General features: G+C 40.3%; 1 protein-coding gene across 2 annotated transcripts; it reads right to left on the bottom strand.

Annotated features, from left to right (window-relative positions):
• si:ch73-95l15.5 lies at nucleotides 1–22,947 on the bottom strand. 2 transcript variants are annotated; one of them, XM_048261647.1, is made up of 9 exons: nucleotides 22,856–22,947; nucleotides 20,434–20,620; nucleotides 10,544–11,535; nucleotides 6,648–6,797; nucleotides 4,938–5,018; nucleotides 4,480–4,584; nucleotides 2,997–3,143; nucleotides 2,640–2,807; nucleotides 1–1,003 (listed from the first exon to the last, which is right to left on the bottom strand). In XM_048261647.1, the coding sequence occupies exons 2-9, from the start codon at nucleotides 20,603–20,605 to the stop codon at nucleotides 932–934; spliced, it is 1,887 nt and encodes a 628-aa protein (XP_048117604.1). In that variant the 5' UTR covers nucleotides 20,606–20,620; nucleotides 22,856–22,947; the 3' UTR covers nucleotides 1–931. The 2 variants fall into 2 exon arrangements, with proteins under 2 accessions (XP_048117604.1, XP_048117605.1); XM_048261648.1 differs by lacking the exon at nucleotides 22,856–22,947 and adding an exon at nucleotides 22,548–22,812.
• Between the last annotated feature and the right edge of the window lie 888 nt (nucleotides 22,948–23,835).

Raw genomic sequence — 23,835 nt, 5'->3', positions numbered from 1 at the left:
GAACCAGAGTATCGTTTTATTAAAACACCAAATACAACAAAGGCCTTCAGAAAAGTAGACCAAATATAATATAATATAGATTTGGTATTTGAAGACAATCAAAGAATATTCCTCAAATAAAAAAGATTTAGGTGTTGAACTTAGTATAAGAATACTGATTACTGGACCAATTTTAAGATCTTAAGATTTTTTAAGCCATTTTAATACTTTTGAGATTATTTCAATCTTAAGATATCACTAGTTGGCCATAAAAGCGCTGTGCCTTAAAAAGTTGGTGAAAACATTTTTGTATAAGTGTTATCACTATTCATATCACTATGTTCCCTTCTTTCCCTCACTACAGTACATTCTTACAGTTAAAGCAAATGCAATAGCAAATAATCTAATGGCCTGCTTCTGAAATAAATGAGTTACTATGATGCACCACTACCATCAAAATAATTAGAGAATTCTTTCCAGATACCAAACAAAATTAATGAAATAAAACCCATGAAATAGACCAGTCCGCCTCATGCACATTACACATCTTTGGTACATGGTACTTACTGGTCTATAACCTGCCTCATATACTGTACACAGAGTAGACAAGCAGCTTTTAAGGCCATGATTTGGCAAATTCAAAACATGACATCTTTCTCCAAATGACATGCCGTCACAAATCTGTATTAATGTAGTTTGTAGTTTTGATGGGTTGTTAAATCTAATAAACTCATATAATAAGCTCATCAACACCAATATACAGTGCAACACTGGGCTTTCAACAAATTCAGAGACAAATTCAAAAGAATGTGAAAAACTAAGCACTTAGTCTCCTCTGAAAGATGAAGTGTATGAGAAGTGAGCTGCAATGCAACACACACACCTTTGTAGGTTTAGCTCTTCTTCAGACCTCTCAGAGCTTGCATACTTCCATTTCACTTGTAACGTCTGGTCACATTTCATATCCTGTCTTCTCAACCCCCTTTTCACCTTCATTTGTGCGTTTTGCCTGTGCACTCTGATCCTTTAGGGGAGAAATAATAACTTTACAGTATATAGACACTTATGTTATATCCCAATATATATATCCCAATAACAATAAATATCACAACATAGCTGTACATGCAATGAAAAAACAGTTAATACACAAAAGTTTGGGGTCACTTAGAAATTTTCATTCCACTCCATTATAGACAAAATACCAGCTGAGATCAGTTGCATTGTTTTTATGATAAAGTTCCCTTGGCCTTTGGAATTAAAATAGCCCCACCGTTCACCATACCAAGAGATGGCATGGTTTTATTTTAGTTAGCCTAATAGATGGTTTGATTTGCATTGAGAGATGATCTTATGGAAAGTACCCCATGCCAATCTCTAGATATGGTGATACTAATCATACATACTAAACAATGACTGTCATGCCAGATTGGCATTACCGGCTCATTTCCAAAGTTATTTAAATTGGTTCTGGTATAAATCCATTGGCTAGCTGGATGAAATTATTAATAATTAACTTGGAAATGGAGTCCCCTAGAATTTTTGTGGGCTGTTTATGGTTCTCTTTAGTTTTGTATGGTCTTGTTTGGTACTGCACATTGTCTGGTTATGTTGCTGATCGGATCATGAATTGCCATAGCAAAGAAGAGGATTAACTGAAGAATTTGTTGGTGTCTGCATCAAGGGCTTGCATTTTGTTTGGTTATATTGCTGATCGCATCATAATGTCCACAGCAACAAAGATGATTGATTGAAGAATTTTTGGGTATTTGTGGGTGCCCGGATCAAGAGTTTCTGGTTATGTTGCTGATCGGATCATAAACGGCCACAGCAACAAAGAGGATTGACTGAAGAATTTGTTGGAATTTGTTTTGGTAGGCTTTGATGCCAGCAATCAAGGGCTTGCAGATCAAAAACTGTGACATGTTGCATAATGTTAAATAGACTGGTTTATTGATTGGCCATTGTGGGAAATCTCCTACCTACAGCACAAGGAATTCTCCTGTGTTTATCTGAAATGAGGTCTGTTTGTGGTTTAACATAAAATTATCAGTTGTTAGATGGACGAGATAGAGATAGAGAATTTGACTTTTAAAAACCGTTTTCAATGTATGCTGGGGATGAATAGCCTAGAAATCTAGACGCACCCTAGCGGCGGCAAATTAATTTGCTCAGCCTGTACGTCTAGTATCAAACCATAGTGATTTCTATTGGCTGACGCCGTGGACGTCATCCAATCACAGCGCTTTATTTTGTTAGAGAGTCTTAAGGCGGGCTTGACAGGATGACGACAGTCCTGTGACGATGAACAACAAGGAAGGTGGCTATGGCGAACGAAGAGCGGTTGTTTGAATCGGCGTTGGCGTCAACTTTGGAGGAGTTGGACTTGTGCTTTTCTTTGAAAGTTGAGCAACACAATGCACTTAAGTCATTCCTTTCAAAGAAGGATGTATTTGCCGTTTTGCCGACCGGATACGGATATGGTTGTAGCGCTGGCCTAATGCATGCCTAGGCAGTTTGAAAGACAATTCTCTGCCCGCCCCTTGGATTAAGCAAGGTGAATGGCTCGATTCCAGACTATACATTTCAATGATATAGGATGGCCCGCCAGGCTAGGGGATGAAAAGATATACTGTAGGAAGTAAGGAACCCATATCTCTCACCTGTACATCCTTCTGGGAGCTTCTGAATGTCTCCCTTTGGCACAGTGTCAGTGCCTCCTTCTGCTGGAGGGCAGCCCAAAGAATCTGGTCCCGCAGTCTCCTCATGGCCTGCTCCATGTGGAGCTCCTGCTGCACATCCCTCTCATATCCCAGGTCCACATGCATATCCTAGGAGGGAATTGAAGGGAGAAAGCGATGACAATTGAGCTTGTTATAAATAATCATGCACTGAATGAAAATGCATCTCAAAGAAACATTCCTGTCCACTCAGACTGTTTGATTTCTGTCTTCCAGATATTGGAATGGCTAGGGAGTGACCTGCATTTAACATGAAGTCCTTAAGTATTACAATCTCACATTCATGATGTCCTGGTTGCTCTGCAGTATAACAGATAGTGTGGCAAGGTCTGCTTCCCTCTCTCGCTCTGCCTGCCTAAGAATGGCAAGTTCTTTCTCCATATCCTGTTCCTTCTCTCTGAGTTTAGAGAGACAAGCAATCATGTTCTGAAAGAAGGATCATTTCAGTTAGATTACAAAAACAATGCCCTCCAGAATTATCACCCTGAGAGATCTTAATTAAGGAAATGTAAATAATTAATGATCTCATACATATTGAACTTAAAGTTGGTCTAAGTGTATGAATTCAAGAGATATTGAAGTGTGTTGGCTCACACAAATTAAAGGCGCTCTAAGCGATACTGGTTAACGTCACTTCTGTTGACGTTCAAACAAATCAGAGAGCTAGCTCGCTACTTCCTCCCCCTCCCTCCCGTGCAACTGAATCTCCTTAAAATTACTGCAATAAAATGCTTTCCCCAAATCACTTTTCACATTTTTTTCAAGAGTAATATTATCGGTTATCGTATCGGTCACAACAAACCAATAAATATCAGTTATCGTTATCGGCCCTAAAATTCCATACAGGTGGATCTCTAGTAAATAGTGACCCTGAAGGATCCCTAGTCGTTGCAAACTCATAGTCTGTGACTAGTCAGTGATAGGGCTGCACGATTTGGGGAAAATATCTAATTGCGATTTTTCTGACAGATTTTGCGTTTGCGCTTTGCAATACAATGTTTGCAAAACTGATTCAGTTTCCAAATGTCTCTTTAATTTGTACCACCCCTGATTGGTGAGCACGACTGGTGCATAAGAAGCACAGCACCCCCAACTGACTATGAAGCCAATCAGAATTTCTGTAATTGCGTTGGTTCATACTGAAATTATGATTGTGCGATAATTGTGCAGCCCTAGTCTGTGACTTAAAAACTGTATGACTTGTCTTTAGATGTGCAAGTGTCTGAGACTGTAGTCTTTCAAAAATGTTTAACAAAAGATTTCAAAGTTTTTTTTCAAAGTCTTCTGGTGTAAGGATTCCATAAGACGTATTCCAAAAAGTTATAGCTCACCATCTCGTGAACAAACTATGCTATGACAGAAACAGAAATACTGGTAGTTTAAGAATCAGTCCATTTTTTAAAAATGTGATTAAAAATTGACTGCCATTACACAACACACCCACCTGCACAACTATTGCTGCCCAAATCATTGGTATCGCTGCCACTGAATATAGCTACACCTTAATTAGTGTAGGTGTGTTTGTTTATCTTTTCTGCAAATGGTGCAAATTGTCCAAATGAAGTCTGCTTCAACCACTTTTATGTTTTTGTTTTATGATTCATTTATTGGTCAGACTCAGACTAAAACTGAAAGATTCTCTGAAGTTGGATGATTCACATAATACCATATCAGTTGATGTATGACTAATCTGATGAGAAATAACAAGGTTTAAGAAGATTTTTAAAGGATTTCATACAATATGAGAGCTCAGTCCACTTACCTCAATGTTCTTCATTGCTGTATTCATCTTGATATACAGTAAATCTGCATTTTCAAATTTATTTCCCATCTCCACACGTAATTTTCTCATCCAAGCGATGCATTCCTGAAGAACAAGGAACGGTCATCAGTAGGGCCGCAGCAATTAATTGAATAATTGAATAGTTGTCAGCTAGTTAAATGGCTCAAGTCATTGGGAACAAATACAAACAAATATCTAATTCCTTCTTAAACTTAAATATTTTCTGATTTACTTACTGCTCTATGACAGTGAACTGAATATCCTTGGAATGTGGACAAAGCAAGGCATTTGAGAACGAATCAGCATTATTTCTGACTTTTTATTGACAACAAATCAACTAATTGAGAAAATCGTTTATGAAAATAACTGAAGCTAATAGTCATTAGGCTAACCTGCAAAGCACTGAGTTCATTCACCTGAGGCAGAGAATCACTCACCTGAATTAGTTTCACACTGTCATGCAATGAATGGCTCAATTTCTGCACAGGGGCATTCTCAACTGTGGAGTCAACGCAAGTCTGTGGACCAAGCCAAGGAAATTATTTAACAATCTAAACCCTCAGACAGCCCGGAAAAGTTTAAAGCATCAAAAAGCAAACATTAAACTACATGCCAAATAAATACAGTACCCTCCAGAATTATTGGCACCTCTGCTAAAGTTGACTAAAAAGAGGAATATAAAATCATCTTTGGGAAATTGATCTTAATGCCTTAAGTAAAAAAATTAGGAAATATCCAATCTTTAAAGGAACACGCCATCCAATGTCAGTAGTAATATCTTACCTTAACTTTCACGAGTTGAGTCATACCATTCCCGTGTCGGTACGTGCACTCAAACGCTCTTGTGCGCGGCGCAAATGTGTTAGCATGTTGCTATGCTAGCGGGCTCAGCCATAGAGGGAGGAAGATAGCAGTAATCAAAAACATCCACGTTTTCCCTACTTAAATACAGTTCAACAAGTAGTTGATAAAAATGTGTAAGGTCACACAACATGAAACGTGGCGATTTTCCAAGCGAATAAACAGGAGAACTACAATGTGTGGCGCAATAGCACTTAGGGAGTACTTCGACCTAGCATAGTAATATTAATTAACACCTAATTCTAGATCCTATCCACCGTTTGCAGCGAAGCGGAATTCTATGAAACATGAAATCACTATAATACTTCTGCTTGTTATCACAACCCTTCACAATGCATGTTATAACCATGATTGTTCACAATCTACTTTACCACTACCTGCTACTTTGCTAAGTCAGCTCAAACTAACGCCAGCAGGGCAGGTTGTCTCTATTTACGGAAATTACTGTGTGTGTGCCTCGGAGGAGGAGGGGTCGGCTGAGGGGTCGATCCAGCTCTGTGGTGGATAGGATCTACAATTAGGTGTTAACTAATATTACTACGCTAGGTGGAAGTACTCCCAAGTGCTATTGCCCCACACATTGTAGTTCTCCTGTTTATTCGCTTGGAAAATCGCCATGTTTCATGTTGTGTGACCTTACACATTTTTATCAACTACTCATGCAACTGTATTTAAGTAGGGAAAACGTGGATGTTTTTGATTACTGCTATCTTCCTCCCTCTATGGCTACGTCTGAGCCCGCTTAGCATAGCAACATGCTAACACATTTGCCCAGCCCACACCAGAGCGTTTGAGTGCACGCATTCCACACGGAGAGGTATGACTCAACTCGTGAAAGTAAAGGTAAGAACATATATTACTACTGACATTGGGTGGCGTGTTCTTTTAAGGAAACCAATTTTCTTTGTGAATGAATAATGTATAATAAATAAATGAATAATAAATATAAAAATGTTAAATAAATAAATAAATAAATAAATAAATAAATGTTCTTCCTTAAAATACAGGGGTCATAAGTGTTGGCACCCCTATGTTAAAATTCCCATAGAGGCAGGCAGATTTTTATTTTTAAAGGCCAGTTATTTCATGGATCCAGGATACTATGCATCCTGATAAAATTCCCTTGGCCTTTGGAATTAAAATAGCCCCACATCATCACATACCCTTCACCATACCTAGAGATTGGCATGGTTTTATTTCAGTTAGCCTATTAGCTGGTTTGATTTGCATTGAGCTCAATGAGCATAAAAATAAAAATGACTATCATCAGTATTTTCATAACTTACCACTGTAGGAAAATTTGACACAGCTCTGCTTTTCTTTGATTCTTTTGTCTTATTCTGGAGCTGTCCATCTAGAGTCTTGATGTGGGTCTGAGCCTGATCCAGCTGTTCTTGCAACTGCTTGACAACAGTATGCATTTGGCCTGTTCTGATCTAAAACAAAATGGATAACAACCATGCATTTGAAAAAGTGTAAAAGTAAAGGAATTTAACTTTTCAAACTTAAACAGTTCCCTTCAAAATAGCAATAACATTTGAGTAAGAATAAGAGACAAGAGATGAAATGTTCAACATAAGTAGGTGAGAAGTATGGGAATAGATTCATTGAAGTTTACCACATATCTACAGACTCTTAGGCGCGTGGGTGCGCTCAGGGGTGTGGCAATTAACGACCTAAGGTGTGGTCTAGCGCATTATCTAAAAGTTGCTATCTTACACTATCTAAAAAGCTTTACGCCACTGTCCAACAAAAAACTGGTCTATAGCGAAAGGCGCATATGAAGCACAGCTGAAGACGCACTCACACAATGTAAGCAGCAACTCCTCTGCAGGATAAATGTCCTTAGGTTTTTTATTCAGTCATTTGAATATTATTGGGGTAAGAGTTGCTTTTTTCAGGCTATGTTTTCGATGGTAACCCATTGTCAGTCAATAGTGAAAGTAATTAACTGTGTATAACTGTTTTGCTGTTGACTAATGTTGTTTATTACAGTGCATGAAAATGCACTGTTCTGTTATCCGAAGCCTTCTTCTTCTTATTATTATTATTATTATTATTATTACAGTGCATGAAAATGCACTGTTCTGTTATCCAAAGTCTTCATAGGTTTTGAAAAGGACACTTGAGCAATGTATTTTTCGTTTTTGTAAACTTTATACTTTTTGAGATATTAACAAAAAACAAGCTTATTTTCCCCCATTGACTTTGCATTAGCATTAGGACATCATAAAGGGCTATTAACAACTTAGAATGCAATCAACTGTCTCTGTGCTCTCTCACTAACTGCAGCAACTTCAATGGAACCTCTTCTCTGTGTCTCTCTCCATTGAACTGGATGGCTCACTTTTCTCTTCCCCACTTTCTTTCACTTCATCCATTAAACTATCTGTCTATTAACATCTACCTATGCACATCCATTAATTCACCATTAAATAATTTAACTATTTAAACTACCGTAAAACTACCGTTCAGGTCGGAAAATCTGGAATCTTGGAATCTGGAAAGAATCACATCCCTGCAAAATACCGATGCACTGTTCAAAGTTGCGCTGCTTGCTGTTAAAGGGAATGACTGATGTCATTTTCATTGGTTTAAAGGATGTTACGCCCAAAACACACCCAGGAGTGATTAAGAAACATAAACCCAACCTTTTTGCGTCAGGCGCCGACGTTTGATAACAAAACCACCCCCAATGTTGAATGGACAAACCCCGAAATTTGTTTAAGCTATTCGTCAGTGGCCATGCATTTTAGATCGCCAAGATATAGCTCGAAGTCTATGGGGGGTTTTTCCTGCCATTAATAAAATTAAAATGAAAACAGTGAAATTAAAATGAAAAACTCGTTTGGCCATTTAATTTTCAAAGTGTCCAAAAATTTAAAAATAAAACGAAATCTATACATTTGGCTTTTAATTTTCCTGATAAACACGATACATTTGTGACAAAAATAAAAATAAATTGAAAACGTCTTTGTCATTTCATTTTCATTACCATCCTGGTATATTACTGCCAACAATGAAAATGAAAATGTTAGTTGGAAAATGAAAATGCAAACTTCACTTTGACTTTGCCTTTTCCTGACAATGCGCACAATGTATGCCAAAATGATAAATAAAATGAAAACTGACACCTGCTTGCCATTTATTTTCCATTTCTCTTTTTTCATTTTCATTTTCAAGTTCACAACATGCAAATGAGCTGCATTGTTAATGAGATGTATGTGGGTGGTGCTCTGATGACGACAAATTAAATGCGCCTACCATGATCATGATTTAGCTAGGGATGGGCAAAGCGAGGCTTTATGATTCTAAGCAATTGTGCCGAATTGTTCCGAAGCTTTGAAACAATTCCGACACCTCAGAGCTGTTTAGGGTGAAACAAATCTGTCAAATGCTTCGTATTAGAGATGCAGTCTTTAAAGTTTGTGGCTCGCTGTGTTACCTGTGTTCAGTCTTTGTCAAAAGCTAAGCAGCATGCCCTTGGTCAATTACTGGATGGGAGACCACATGAAGTCACAATAAAGGGAGTCTTATTGCTGCCACTATGTGTTCTCTAAATCACTTTCTTCTTATAAAAACTCTCGATTTTTGACCATTCTGAGAGTTTAGTTGAAACGGTGTGGTTAATGGTGAAGTAAGAAAACAAACAGATACGATCTGAAACAATACCTTACAAATAAAACGGGGATCGAACCACATTTGAGCAGCCTGGGCTACCGTGCAAAAAACACCCTCACTAACCACTACACCATCATGGTTATTGCATAAGAGAAAGCTACACTGTTAATTGAACGCGCGGGCACGCCTGCCGACACCGGTGAAATGCACCGAAGGTTCACTTAACTTTGGTCACATGACATGGGGATTTTGAACGATGTTTCGAAGCAGTGATCACATGACATGGCTGTTCTGAACCACGTTTCGAAGCAGTGTTTCGAAACACTTGTGCTTCGAAGCCTCGACACTGATTCGAGACGTCGGTTTCGAAAGTCACACCCCTAGATTTAGCTTTAGATCAATAAACGCGGTTGGTTGACGGCAAGATGGCAGCCAGATCGGTCCAAGACGAGGCCGTAGCGGCCCTAGAGTCTGCTCAATTCGTCGGAGAGGACAGTACCTAAATCCAAGCTCCTGCATTCTACGCCGCACTGTCCTCTCCGACGAATTGAGCAGGCTCGCGATTTTTGTTGCTGTCATTCCTAACTGCACATAGGCTGTAATCGTCTCGGCAGGGATATCCTGCCTGGGCCAGCCTCGTGTGATACAAGGGGACTCTAGGGCCGCTACGGCCTCGTCTTGGACTGATCTGGCTGCCATCTTGCCGTCAACCAACCGCGTTTATTGATCTAAAGCTAAATCAAAGATAATGAATGCGTAGTAATGAATCATTTTGGCATACATTGTGCGCATTGTCAGGAAAAGGCAAAGTCAAAGTGAAGTTTGCATTTTTATTTTCCAACTAACATTTTCATTTTCATTTTTGGCAGTAATATACCAGGATGGTAATGAAAATGAAATGACAAAGACGTTTTCAATTTATTTTTATTTTTGTCACAAATGTATCGTGTTTATCAGGAAAATTAAAAGCCAAATGTATAGATTTCATTTTATTTTTAAATTTGGCAGGATAATTGCACTGACACTTTGAAAATTAAATGGCAAAACGAGTTTTTCATTTTAATTTCACTGTTTTCATTTTAATTTTATTAATGGCAGGAAAAACCCCCCATAGAAGTCTTGCTGTAAGGTGAATTCCAATTCCAACTTACAGTAAGTGCATTCCAATTGGTTTGGATGCGTTCTTTAATTATACAGACAAAATATTTCTGTAGGAGTCTGAATGTCCTTTACATCCTTTCTTTCAGAACACTGAACATAGTTCATAAATATAGTTCCTTGCAAACTTGCTCGTAGCTGTCGGTCTTCTGTATAACCTTGATCAGACAGCAACTCACATCGACTGAAAGAACCAGTTCTCACCAAAGGCTCCATCCTCCCATATCCATAGTTATGAATTCAGTCTGGGACTGTACTTTTCACACACAAGTTATGGTTTACATGAACAATAGAAACAATACAATATCACAAAGTACAAACTTAATATTGTTACCAAATACAACTTCAATTAAAGACGTGCTTATTATGCATTTCATGAACACACGTGTGTGATTGATCTTACCTTCTTGTGTAGAGGTAGAAACTCATCCTGAATTTCAAGCAGTACATCCCTGTTTCCGCTGTCCACTTCCATTTCCTCCTCATTCTGCTCTCCAAAATCCAGCTGTCTTGCCAGCGCCATGCCATGTCCCAACTCTCTTTTTTTACACCCACTCGCTCTTTCTAATACAGGAATGCGACTCCCTACTGGAGAAATCAGTGGTTTCCAAGGTATACATTTTACCTCTTTAAGAATGCCCTCCAAGTTGGATGGAGTTTCTGGCTGATAAAACGGATCACATGCATCAATAGAGTCCAGTGACTGTAAGGAGTTAGCTTGAGATTGATACCGCAAGGATTGGCATGAACCTCCTAAGGATGTGGGACTACAACTGACAGATGGCACTCTAGACCAATTGAGAGGCATGCTTTGAGACTTATCACGAGAGAGGGCCAGTGGGGAAAAGGGCTGAAAGGGGAGATTGCGGGGAATCCCACAGACAGACTCATAATCAGAATCAGATACTCTCAGAGAGTTACAGCCTTGACAGTTTTTCCCCTTTTGGCACCATTTCCCTGTTCTCTGGAAATAGGGACAACAGTTTGACTTCTCTGACCAGCACTCGTACTCTGACAAGGCCAGATTATCTCTCATCATTGACCTGTATCCCTCCTTTTCATCTTCTACTTCACTTAAGTTTTCCTTCGATTGAAATTCAGAGGGCTGATCCTGCAAGTAAGTGTTACGTACCCACTGCCTGATCTTATCCCTCTCCAGTTTAAGCTTCTGCAACCTTTCAGAGGACAGTAGTTTGACTCTGCTGATTACTGTGTCAAACTTAAAGACTCGTTCAAGAAGGGACGCACACTTGCCACATAGAAACTCCCTCTGCCCACCGCCCCTTGGTACAGGCTGTCCTAGTATATGAGTTAGGATGCTGAGAAGATCCGCTCCCTTTGAGGGGGATGGTAATGTCTGAGGAGAAGGATAGAAGCCCAGAGACAAAGTACTGCCTGTATAAGGGAGATCAGAGAAGAATATAAATGAAATGGCATAAAACAAATACTGAAAACTGTATGATCGCTACTCAGGTGGCACAAATACATCAAAAACTATTTTGTTACTACAAATACTGACAAAATAAATTACAAAATACTGATGAAAAATGTATTTCATTAAAATACAAGTAATTTGGAAATACAAAAACACTGACACAATAATCATGGCATACCAACTTTTAAAAGAAACTACAAGGCATATTATTGAAAATGTATCCCCAAGAGACAAGAAATACTATTTTCTGATTGGCTGGCAGAGGGCTATTAATTCTGTACAATGGGGCTTGGGACATTGAAGTATATCTAATCTGGTAAAAAAAATGTAATCAGCGTCCCATATCAATGTAAACGATGATTGAACTAACACCAAGCAGGCTTCGTAACAGTGGAATCAACTGTAACAAAGCAGACTACCCACCATCATTTCCATAACCAATGGAAGTAGTATGACAAATTGAACAGGTCGGCCTCTTTTTAAACTGAACTGCATTTCCCTTTTTGTGCTATAAATGCATGCCTATTGCCTACATACATGACTGGCAACATGGGGGACAAACAGAATAACATCCTGTAAGGTGTCCCGATATACAGAATGAATTAACTTGGAGGAGAAAACTCCAATCTGTTTCACATCGGGGAAGTCTTTGCGTCTGTCTTCTCCATTTTTTCTGCATATCAGGACACCTCGGCGGATGTTATCCCTTACATAAATGTGGTTTTAAGGTTGTGTAGCGAGAATGAACATTAGCTATTACTGTAGGTACTCAAGGTCATGGTCATCTGGGGTCCATGTCCAATGTTATCCCTCAGTATTTTATCTGCATCGTTATCAAATTTTAGTCTTGTAGCACTTGACACACCTGACAATTCAAGCTTCTGAAGTTAGTTACTTTTAAAAATGTGTGAACTCTGAGTCTTTGCATACACAGCTCAAGTTGTGAACAAGCAATATCCTACAAATAATTTAATAACCAAGTTTTATGAAGTGCTGGCAAAAACATCTGAAATGACCACCATTCTAACTTTCACTCACCTGATGAGAACTTTGTGAAGTGTGAATTTGGATGAACATTTGAACGAGTGAATAAAAAATAGAAATAATTATCCCAGGAAGTCCCAGAAATATGACTTGAATAGAAGTTAGTTAGTTATTAACAATTAATTGATAAACGTTTAGAATACTTTGAGCACTGATGCAGTCAGCATAGGCCTCTTTACATTGTTTTGTAAGCCTACATTTCATTCCGTTTTCAATGGTAAACGCGAAACAGCGCCAAAACAACCACCAGTGGACAAAATCTATTTGGGAATCGGCTTTTATTTGAAGTTTTATGGTAACTCCAATATAATATAGACGGAATGCACCGACAGCAGTCTATAGAATATATATCTGAGAATTCCTATAGCATAGCAGCTCTTTTGGAATCTATTTCGGGGGTGGGTAGCAAACTAGAAAGTTACTAGGTCGGTAATCGCCTACAGAGGGCCGCTCAGACAATGGCAGCAGTGCCATTCGTCATGTTGTGAGGTTATGTGCCATCAAAATGATTTTGGAAACGTTATGTTAAGGTCAAAAAGCTGTTAAGGGTGCCTTTAACTGATACTATCTCTGGGAAGCTTCTGAAGGCAGTTTCACAACTGGAGCTGGTGTAATTCCACTGTAAGATATTTTGTACCAATGTATAGGGTAGATATGACAGTGAAACTGTGACGCTGTGGTAATATTGAATGGATTTTGACCTTCAGAAAACGATGGTCAGTCTATGTTGCAGTAATGGTTCTTATTTTTCCCACTTATTTTTCCCACTTTTTCCGTGGCCTACTGGTTAGGGCTTCGGACTTGAAACCGAAGGGTTGCCAGTTCAATCCCCCGACCAGTAGGAAAAATGTGGGCGGGGGAAGTGGTTGAGCACTGCTCTCCCATGCCCAAATCCAAGACTGAAGTGCCCTTGATCAAGGCATCTAACCCCTCACTGTTCCCTGAGCACAACTCACTGTAGCAAGGCAGCTCACTGCTCTGGGTTAGTGTGTGTTTCACCTCACTGTGTGCTCATAAGTATAAGTATATATACATCTATATACAGTATATACATGCATAAGTATCTTGAATTTCCCCTTGGGGATCAATAAAGTATCTATCTATCTATCTATCTATCTATCTATCTATCTACTCTTTTAATCCCGTGAGGGAAATTTGGTCTCTGCATTTATCCCAATCTGTGAATTAGTGAAACACATTCAGCAAACAGTGAGCCCACAGTGAGGTGAAGCACACACTAGTCTTGGCGCAGTGAGCTGCCTGCATCAACAGCGGCGCTCGGGGAGCAGTGAGGGGTTAGGTGCTTTCCTCAAGGGCACTTCAGCCGTTCCTACTGGTCGGGGTTCGAACCGGCAACCCTCCGGTTACAAGTCCGAAGCGCTAACCAGTAGGCCACGGCTGTGCTTCACCTCACTGTGTGTTCACTAATTCACGGTTGGGATAAATGCAGAGACCAAATTCCTTGTATACGCAAGTATACTTGGCCTATAAACCTGATTTACAAATATAGCTGCCAAGCAGCAATGAGGCGGCCAAGCTCTTTGCAGATACTTGAGCTGTCGAGATGGCAGGACGCATCCTGATGCGTCCTCAGGATGTGGTCCCGAGTCTACGTACCAAGTTTGGTGTCGATACGACAAAGTGTGGCTACTTATAGCGCCCCTTGTGGTCAACGGCGACTAAAGTTTTTGTGCGTCCTCAGGATGTGGTCCCGAGTCTACGTACAAAATTTGGTGTCGATACGAGAAAGTGTTGTTAATTATAGCACCCCTTGTGGTCAACGGTGACTACATTTATTGTGCATCCTCTGGATTTGGTCCCGAGTCTAAGTACCAAGTTTGGCGTCGATACGATAAAGTGTGGCTAATTATAGTGCACCTTGTGGTCAACGGTGACTAAATTTATTGTGCAATGAGGGGGCCAAGGTTGTTGCAGATACTTGAGCCGCCGAGATGGGAGATAAATTTGACATTGCCGAGGTCTCAACTGCTTCGCCTGCAAATTGCCTAAAGGTCTCTACCGCACCACTTGCCCATTGCCAAGTTTGGTGTTGATATGAGAAAGTGTTGTTAATTATAGCGCCCCTTGTGGTCAACGGTGACTAAATTTATTGTTTGTCCTCAGGATGTGGTCCCGAGTCTACGTACCAAGTTTGGTGTCGATACGAGAAAGTGTTGTTAATTATAGCACCCCTTGTGGTTAACAGTGACTAAATTTATTGTGCATCCTCAGGATGTGGTCCCGAGTCTACGTACCAAGTTTGGTGTCGCTACGAGAAAGTGTGGTTACTTTTAGCGCCCCTTGTGGTCAACGGTGACTACATTTATTGTGCGTCCTCAGGATGTGGTCCCGAGTCTACGTACCAAGTTTGGTGTCGATACGAGAAAGTGTGGCTACTTATAGCACCCCTTGTGGTCAACGGTGACTAAATTTATTGTGCGTCCTTAGGATGTGGTCCCGAGTCCATGAACCAAGTTTGCCTCCGATATCTGAAAGCCTTGCCACGATATTAGCTCATTTCCTGTAACTTTATTGCCCCCCTAGTGGTCGAAAGTCGAAAGGTTTTTCGGTGTCCTCAGGATGGTGTCCCAAGTCCATGTACAAAATTTGGTGTCGATACGAGAAAGTGTTGTTAATTATAGCACCCCTTGTGGTCAACGGTGACTACATTTATTGTGCATCCTCTGGATTTGGTCCCGAGTCTAAGTACCAAGTTTGGCGTCGATACGATAAAGTGTGGCTAATTATAGTGCACCTTGTGGTCAACGGTGACTAAATTTATTGTGCAATGAGGGGGCCAAGGTCGTTGCATATGCTTGAGCCGCCGAGATGGGAGATAAATTTGACATTGCCGAGGTCTCAACTGCTTCGCCTGCAAATTGCCTAAAGGTCTCTCCTGCACCACTTGCCCATTGCCAAGTTTGGTGTTGATATGAGAAAGTGTTGTTAATTATAAGGTAGAAAGTGTGGCCCAAGACTACATTTGTGGTCAACGGTGACTAAATTTATTTTCCCTTGTCCTCAGGATGTGGTCCCGAAGCCCACTGGTGGATGTGGTCCGATGCCGCAAAGTACCAAGTTTGGTGTCGATGTGGTGCCGAAGCCCACGAGAAAGTGTGGCTACTTATAGCACCCCCCTAAATTTATTGTTTGTCCTTGTGGTCAACGGTGACTAAATTTTTTGTCAGTGCCCTCAGGATGTGGTCCCGAAGCCCACGTACAAAATTTGGTGTCGATACGAGAAAGTGTTGTTAATTATAGCGCCCCTTGTGGTCAACGGTGACTAAATTTATTGTGCGTCCTTAGGATGTGGTCCCGAGTCCATGAACCATGTTTGCCTCCGATATATGAAAGCCTTGCCAAGATATTAGCTCATTTCCTGTAACTTTAGTGCCCCCCCTAGTGGTCGAAAGTCGAAAGGTTTTTCGGTGTTCTCAGAATGGTCTCCCAAGTCCATGTACCAAATTTGGTGTCGATACAAGAAAGTGTTGTGAATTATAGCGCCCCTTGTGGTCAACAGTGACTAAATTTATTGTGCGTCCTCAGGATGTGGTCTCAAGTCCATGTACTAAGACTGGTTTCGCTACATGAAAGGGTTGCTGAGATATGAGCTCATTTCCTGTTACTCTGATGAAAATGATGACTTTTGACCTGTTGGTGGCGCTAGAGGCTTAGACCCAAAGGTGTGGAAATTGGTGTGCGTGATCATCGCCATGCCCTGATGCCTCCTACCAAATTGGTTTGGATTTGTGAAAGGGTTGCTGACATGCGAGTTCACTTCCTGTTTCTCTAGCGCCGCCTTAGTGGTCAAAAACCTGACCAGTAACTTTTGTTGGGCTTTGTCTAAAGATCATATGTGCCAATTCTTGACAAGATCGGTTAAAGTGTCTGGTCTCTGAAGGTTTTCTTGCTTTCAAAAATTTGAACTGTTGGTGGCGCTAGAGGGTAAGACTTAGTGGCATGTACGTTGGTGGGCGTGGTCAGGGCCATGCCCTGATGGCATGTGCCAAGTTTGGAATTTATAAGTCAAGGCACTGAAGAGATATGAGCTGACTTCCTGTGTGGCGGCTTCGCTGCCATATTTGATTGGCTCTCACCTGCCGACACTTTTGAAATTGAAAACTCTGACTCCTAACTTTTGTGAGGCTTGGTCTGAAGATCATGTGTGTCAAGTTTCGTGAGAAACGGACAAAATTTGAGACCCGTGAAACTTTTGGAAAGTTTGCACCTTGGCCTGTTGGTGGCGCTACAGCAAGCATGGTAATGTCTTGGAAATTGGTGGGTGGGGCCATACCTTTTGCCTTAATCAACTCTGCAAGTTTCAGCTTCATAGGTCCAAGTATTGCGGAGCTACTTGCATTAATGTTGTTAAAAAATTGATGATGTTGGTGGCGCTAGAGTTTTGGGGTCTGGGGTATGTACATTGGTGAAAGTGATCAGTGCTATGAGTAGAATAAGTGTGCCAAATTTCACAACTTTTCACCAGACGGTTCTATGGGCTGCCATAGACTTCAATGGCAGAGGAAAGATGTTAAATAATAACTAGAAAATGTAATTTCGAGGAAATTACCAGTGCATGAAAATATAAATATACTGTATATTAACATAAAATGCAAAACAAACTTTTATTTGGAAACAGTTGGCAGGAGTCATAGTTGATAACAACTGACAGTTGAAATCTCTAAACAGTTAAATAGTTGAGTAGTTTAAATAGTTAAATTATTTAATAGTGAATTATTGTAGTGAGGACATTTATTTTGAAACAGTTGTGGGCAGAGGAAATAGGAACAGAATCTGTAGTCTTAATAGAGCCAGATTGTATGCTTAAAGCCTGAGACAGAGTATATAGTTTAAAAGTTGAAATTAGTGTAATGGATGTTGATAGACAGAAAGTTGAATGGATGTTGATAGGCAGATTGTTTAATGGATGTTGGTGGATAGTTTAATGGGTGGATGAGTGAATGGTTTGAAGAGGATGAATGGATAGAAAGTTGGATGGAATGTGCCTTATATCCTTGTAGAATGGAGAGACACAGAGAGTTGGCCTAGTTAACCAGAAAGCAGTTGATATAGGTGCAATCAGTTTAACTGGCCCTTTGATGGGTCCTAGTAGTGAGCAGCTGGAAGTTGATACAGGTGCAAATCAAGTTAATTAGCCCATTGTGATGTCATCAGCCCATGTTAAGTCTATGGGGAAAAATAAGCTTGTTTTTTATTAATATCTCAAAAAGTATAAAGTTTACAAAAGTGAAAAATACATTCCCCACGTGTCCTTTTCAAGACCTACGTTACAAAGTTTGAACGAAGTTTCTACGTTAAACGGTTAAAGCTGAATTAGATGCAGAAATTTGGTGGGAAGAAGAAGAAGAAGAAGAAGAAGAAGAAGAAGAAGAAGAAGAAGAAGAAGAAGAAGAAGAAGAAGAAGAGGACTTCGGATAACAGAACAGTGCATTTTCATGCACTGTAATAATAAATATAGCTGCAAGCAGCAATGTGGGGGCCAAGCAGTTGAGCAGGAGTCGTCATGGCAACCCAATGTTGCTACATTATACACACACCCAATTAACCCCCCCCAGTCCCACACACACACATATACACAGATAAACTTCCTCCCCCACACACCCCAATAGCTCCCCACACATACACACACCTCAAACATCACCAAATGTATTGTGCGTCCTCAGGTTGTAGTCACGAGTCCACATACCAAGTTTGGTGTCGATACGAGAAAGTGTTGCATATTATAGTACCCCTAGTGGTTGAAGGTCACCAAATTTATTTTGTGTCCTCAGGATAAGGTCCCAAGTCCATATACTAAGTTTGGTTTCAATACGTGAAAGCATTGCTGAAATATGAGCCCCCTTTCTGTGATAATAGCGCCACATAGTGGTCAGAGGTCATCAAATTTATTGAGCTTCTTCCTAATTGGGTCCTGAGACCATGTACTGAGTTTGGTGTTGATAGGCGAAAGCCTTGCTGAGATATCACTTCACTTCCTGTTTGGCGGCTTTGCCGCCAAACTTGATTGGTCGTCACGGGCAACGGGTTTTGAACATGGTTCCAAAAAGCAATGCATTTGTGAGTCATGGTCTGAAGATCATCTGTGTCAAGTTTTGTGAAAATCGGACAAACTTTGTGAACTTTGATGCCTTTTAAGTGTTTTTGATGACATCCAATATGGCGGTTGGATCATTTATGTTGACGTCACATGTTCACATATGGCGGCCTAGGGACCTCTCATGGTATTAACAGATATCACTAATATGCTTTAATTCCAAACACATGACCCGTTACAGTCTAAAACGTCATTTTGCTAATTATAGCGCCACCTATAGGTCAAAAGTCATAACATTTATTGAGCCTCTTCCTAATTGGGTCCTGAGACCCTGTACTGAGTTTGGTGTTGATAGGCGAAAGCCTTACTGAGATATCATTTCACTTCCTGTTTGGCGGCTTCGCCTTCGCCGCCAAACTTGATTGGTCATCACGGGCAACGGGTTTTGAACATGGTTCCAAAAAGCAATGCATTTGTGAGTCATGGTCTGAAGATCATCTGCGTCAAGTTTCGTGAAAATCGGACAAACTTTGTGAACTTTGATGCCTTTTAAGTGTTTTTGATGACATCCAATATGGCAGTTGGATCATTTATGTTGACGTCACATGTTCGCATGTGGTGGCCTAGGGACCTCTCATGGTATTAACAGATATCACTAATATGCTTTAATTCCAAGAACATGACACGTTACAGTCTAAAACGTCATTTTGCTAATTATAGCGCCACCTATAGGTCAAAAGTCATAACATTTATTGAGCCTCCTCCTAATTGGGTCCTGAGACCCTGTACTGAGTTTGGTGTTGATACGCGAAGGCCTTGCTGAGATCACTTCACTTCCTGTTTGGCGGCTTCGCCAATGGTCACGACGGGCGATGGGTTTTGAATATGGCTCCAAAAAGCAATGCATTTGTGAGTCATGGTCTGAAGATCATCTGCGTCAAGTTTCGTGAAAACCGGACAAACTTTGTGAACTTTGATGCCTTTTAAGTGTTTTTGATGACATCCAATATGGCGGAAGATCCAACATGGCGGAAATTGATGTCATGGGATGCGTCGAGTTCGGTCTCATCCAAGGATTCCAAATATACCTTAATGTTCAAAATGTGGTGTAACGGTTCAAACGTTTAGTGCATAGATGCAATAAAAAAATTGAAATGTTGGTGGCGCTAGAGCACTCCAAGTGCAGACTTGAAATTTTGATAAATTAAAGATATGACTGTACCGAATCATTGTGCCGAATATCCCAACTTTTTACTGTATGGTTCAATGGCAAATTAGCGTTTCGTTTTAATAATAATAAGAATACGTAGAATCACTATGGGTTGCCTCGCAGCTTCGCTGCTTGGCCCCCAATAATAGGAAAAGCTAGAATCACTATGGGTTGCCACGCAGCTTTGCTGCTTGGCCCCCAATTTACAACACACCTGGCTCCACTGGAAATAAATGAGCTGGCTTAAAAGCCTTCCATGCATATGGTCCATTACAGCAGGTCTAATTGAGGCACCCTCTCAAAAATCCACTTATATCTTGCATCATGTTGACTGTTTAGTATATATTATCTGTGATCAGATTTAACATATCACTAGCTATATTAGAGCTGTATTAAAATATAAAACTGTGACTGTAATACCCAAACAGAGGTAACAATTGGTACAATCATGTAATCTGGAATTATGTTGTAGGTTATCTTAATTGTATTGTGCCTTAATTTATACAAATGTATTACATTAATTTATTGTTGTGAAAATCAATCTCTTACCCCATGGACTGCTAAGGGCAGAACCTGACAGACTTCCCTTGGTAGACCAGTCGGTTGGTGTGTGAGGAGGACCTCCTCTCTGCTTCTGACTGGCATAGAGCCATCGCCTCTGGTTGCCCTGCAGATCTCCTCTGCATATGCGACAGCCGTGTTGTTTGGATTTGCTGCTCATCACAATTCAGTCACACTAGAATAAACATTTGACAAAATATCCGGTCACGGTGACGTTGGTTGGAGTAACTGGGGTCTATGGACTGAACCTAATAACATTTACTAGAACCTAATAACATTTTTTTCCAATGGACTGAACCTAATAACATTTACTAGGGCATCACGGACTACATCATGATGATAATCATTGCTTTTTTTCAATATTGTAATAACAACCTTTTTTCTAGACTGGGCCTTTGATTGAGAATTTGCACAAGTCAAAAACACAAAACCCCAAAAACGAATGCAACAGCAAAACCTATAAGGCGTAACAGAAATAACTGAAGCCCTATTGGCCACCACAGCTAGTGCACTTTATACCCGAGAATATAACCAACAAGGTGATAAACTCGCTTCTTTTGCTGAAAAAACGGCTTATGTTCCTGTAGGCCTACTGCGTTGTGACCATAGACTGTAAAAAAACATGATGTATAAATAGATGTGACATGCACTACTTTGACTTCAGCTCTAGCCAGGCAGCCCAGCAATATTATCGGGGCCCCAGAATTATTGTCCGTCATAGGGCCCAAATTATCTAGCAGCGCCCCTGGCTCTAGCCCAAGGTGACTGGAGCAGTGATTTACAGTTAGGTCAGTATTTGGACGATGACCATTTTTGTAATTTGCTTCTGTAGCCTACACCATCTGATCTGAAACGAAGCAATTGAGATGTGCTAGGAGTGCAGACTTCAATTCAAGGTCTTGAACAAACTCAGGCGCGCCTGCAGGTGTACGTCCGTACGCACTGTGCGTACCATCAGGCTACTCAACAAGATAAAATTTCCTGTGTGTGTGTTTTGGCCCACCATACCTTCCCAACTATGGACAGTATCCCATTAGCTGCATGCCATCAGGCTACAATTTACAATTTTCTATTGAAGTTAGTGAACACGTTATCAAAACACGCGCACACATTTTGTTTAAGCAGGAGAGAGAATACGCACGCAGGCACGCAACTAGGCTACTTGTTTTCTTTTACTCTGCTATCTATATTATCAGCACACAATGTTGAGATAATTCACTAACTCAATACTCATCAAGGATATCACAAGTTTAAACAACGAAAACAGAAAGAATGGATGCAGCAAAGCTAGGAGTTTTTCAGATGGGCAAGAACAAGGTAACATTTTTCATGTAACATATTGTGTATTAGTGTAGGCTACATATCTTAAACTGTGTAGGCTACGTTTAAACAGTAGGGCCTATTGCGAGTTTAATGTCAGCATGTCGACTTTAAAGTCAACATGTCGAGTTTAATCTCGCCATGGCAAAAAATATTTTTCTTCATGTGTGGCCCTAATACTCCGTCGTAGGAAACGGACAAATATTGTCCATGTGTGAATTTGTTTTTTGCCCGGGGGTGCGTACCATAGCATTAATTCCTGCAGGCGTCCCTGAGCAAACTTAGTATTGCACTAACCTTTAGGGATTACAGACATGTTTTAAGCATTTTAGGCTCAAAAGTAATTGGACATATTTCATACAGTTGCTGTGTATGCGACAAGACACAAGTCCAAAAGTCTCTAAAGTTGCCGAAATCAGAGAGCAGGAGAAACTTTTGCAACAGATTATTCCCTACCCTAGTGCATATCCACTGAACTCGTTTTGATGTGTTGAAGCGCGAGCGTGACACACCTAGGCTACGTCTGTTTAGTGTAACCTTCATTTGTATCGGCGAAGTTTAGGCAACTTTTGTACACGAAACAGGGCAAAAACGTGTTGTAAAATATCACATAGCTGGCTATTTGTGGAGGCAACGACGCTAGACTATAATGAACCAATCTCAGTGAGGCATTTGGGCTGTCAAGAAATAGCCTAGGAAATCAATAGAATATTTGAGTCGGCTAAGCCACGTGAAAATGAATGTCTATCATGAAGAAGAAGAGCATTTTCAACTTAGCTTACCTGCACCCTATTTATTTCGAAATCTTGCATTGATAGCCTACTGTGAGACACCTTCAAATCGGTAAAGTATGAGGTAGGCTATCCTTCGAACAAGGAAATCACACTAGCCTACGTGGTGGTGTAGCTTACCACAATGTAGACCCGTAATACTGGTAGCCTTGGATAGTCTAGCAGTCTATAGTTATAGGCTAATAAGTATAGCTATATTAATCATATGTGGGTTCATAAAACAGCTTCAACAAAATGTAGGCTACACATTTATACAATGACTACCGTCAACAACATTTTGAGATTGAAGGACACCTTACACTGTCGAGCAGGAACTGAATTCCGTCGTTGAAACCTGGAGAGAGAACCTTGCACCCTACCTTGTTTACGTCATTAGTAATACCTGTTTGAGTTGTTGATACCCACCAGCTGATCTGGAGGGCGTGTGTTGACTAGCCTAAACATTCAAAAACATTATTTCAAAAGTGGCAATGTTATTTGCGTGACTGCAGGCCAAATATTTATAAATTAATATAGCAACTAATCATAAGGTTCAAGCGGATTTACAAATATAGGCAACATTTGTAACATACTGTATCATTCTCTAGGCTAGGCCTACATAGGTAGGCCTACATTTGTCTTTTCTGGCTATTACATTAAAAGATTTCATATAGTGCCTTGGCATTCTTAAGGGACTGCTTGACTAAAGATATGATTCATTTTTTCCATTTTATTTTTCTATTGTGTATAATAATCTCAGAACATGCGGTCTGCCCCGTCTAATTGTAACCTATGTGCAGACAACATCTTGTGACTGAGCATGGGAGACCTATGGCCCTAAAATGACTGGACTTCTGAAATTTTCTAGGCAACTGGAGGGGCTGTTGCTTATGCGAGAGCACAAATGTCAGAATGATTTGGTTCAGACTTTACCCTGTCAGTTTACTAGTATCAAGTCTGGAAAATGCAAACTGACACACATCCCATTCCCATTGACCATCATGTTAAAATGTTCAACTTTACAGCAGAAATAAAACATCTTCACAGCCTGGTACAGGTTGGACTCTAGGCCTACAGCTAATTTTCTTGCTCATGACAAATGTTCATGATGCAGCCACGAGTCTCATTCAATTGGATGTTTTAGTGCTGCACTGGGCCAAGAAGATCTATAGCCTACTACATGGATGTGTAGCATAAAAGAGTGCTTGCAACCGTTTCAGCAATTTCTGCACAGAGGTGGAGACCTTATTTCACGTAGGCTATCGGCTATTTAAGTACTTGACCAAAAAGGATACTATAA

Source organism: Alosa alosa, chromosome 13 (assembly GCF_017589495.1).
Source record: "Alosa alosa isolate M-15738 ecotype Scorff River chromosome 13, AALO_Geno_1.1, whole genome shotgun sequence".
NCBI lineage: Eukaryota > Metazoa > Chordata > Actinopteri > Clupeiformes > Clupeidae > Alosa > Alosa alosa.
This window is presented reverse-complemented; position numbering and strand designations above follow the sequence as displayed.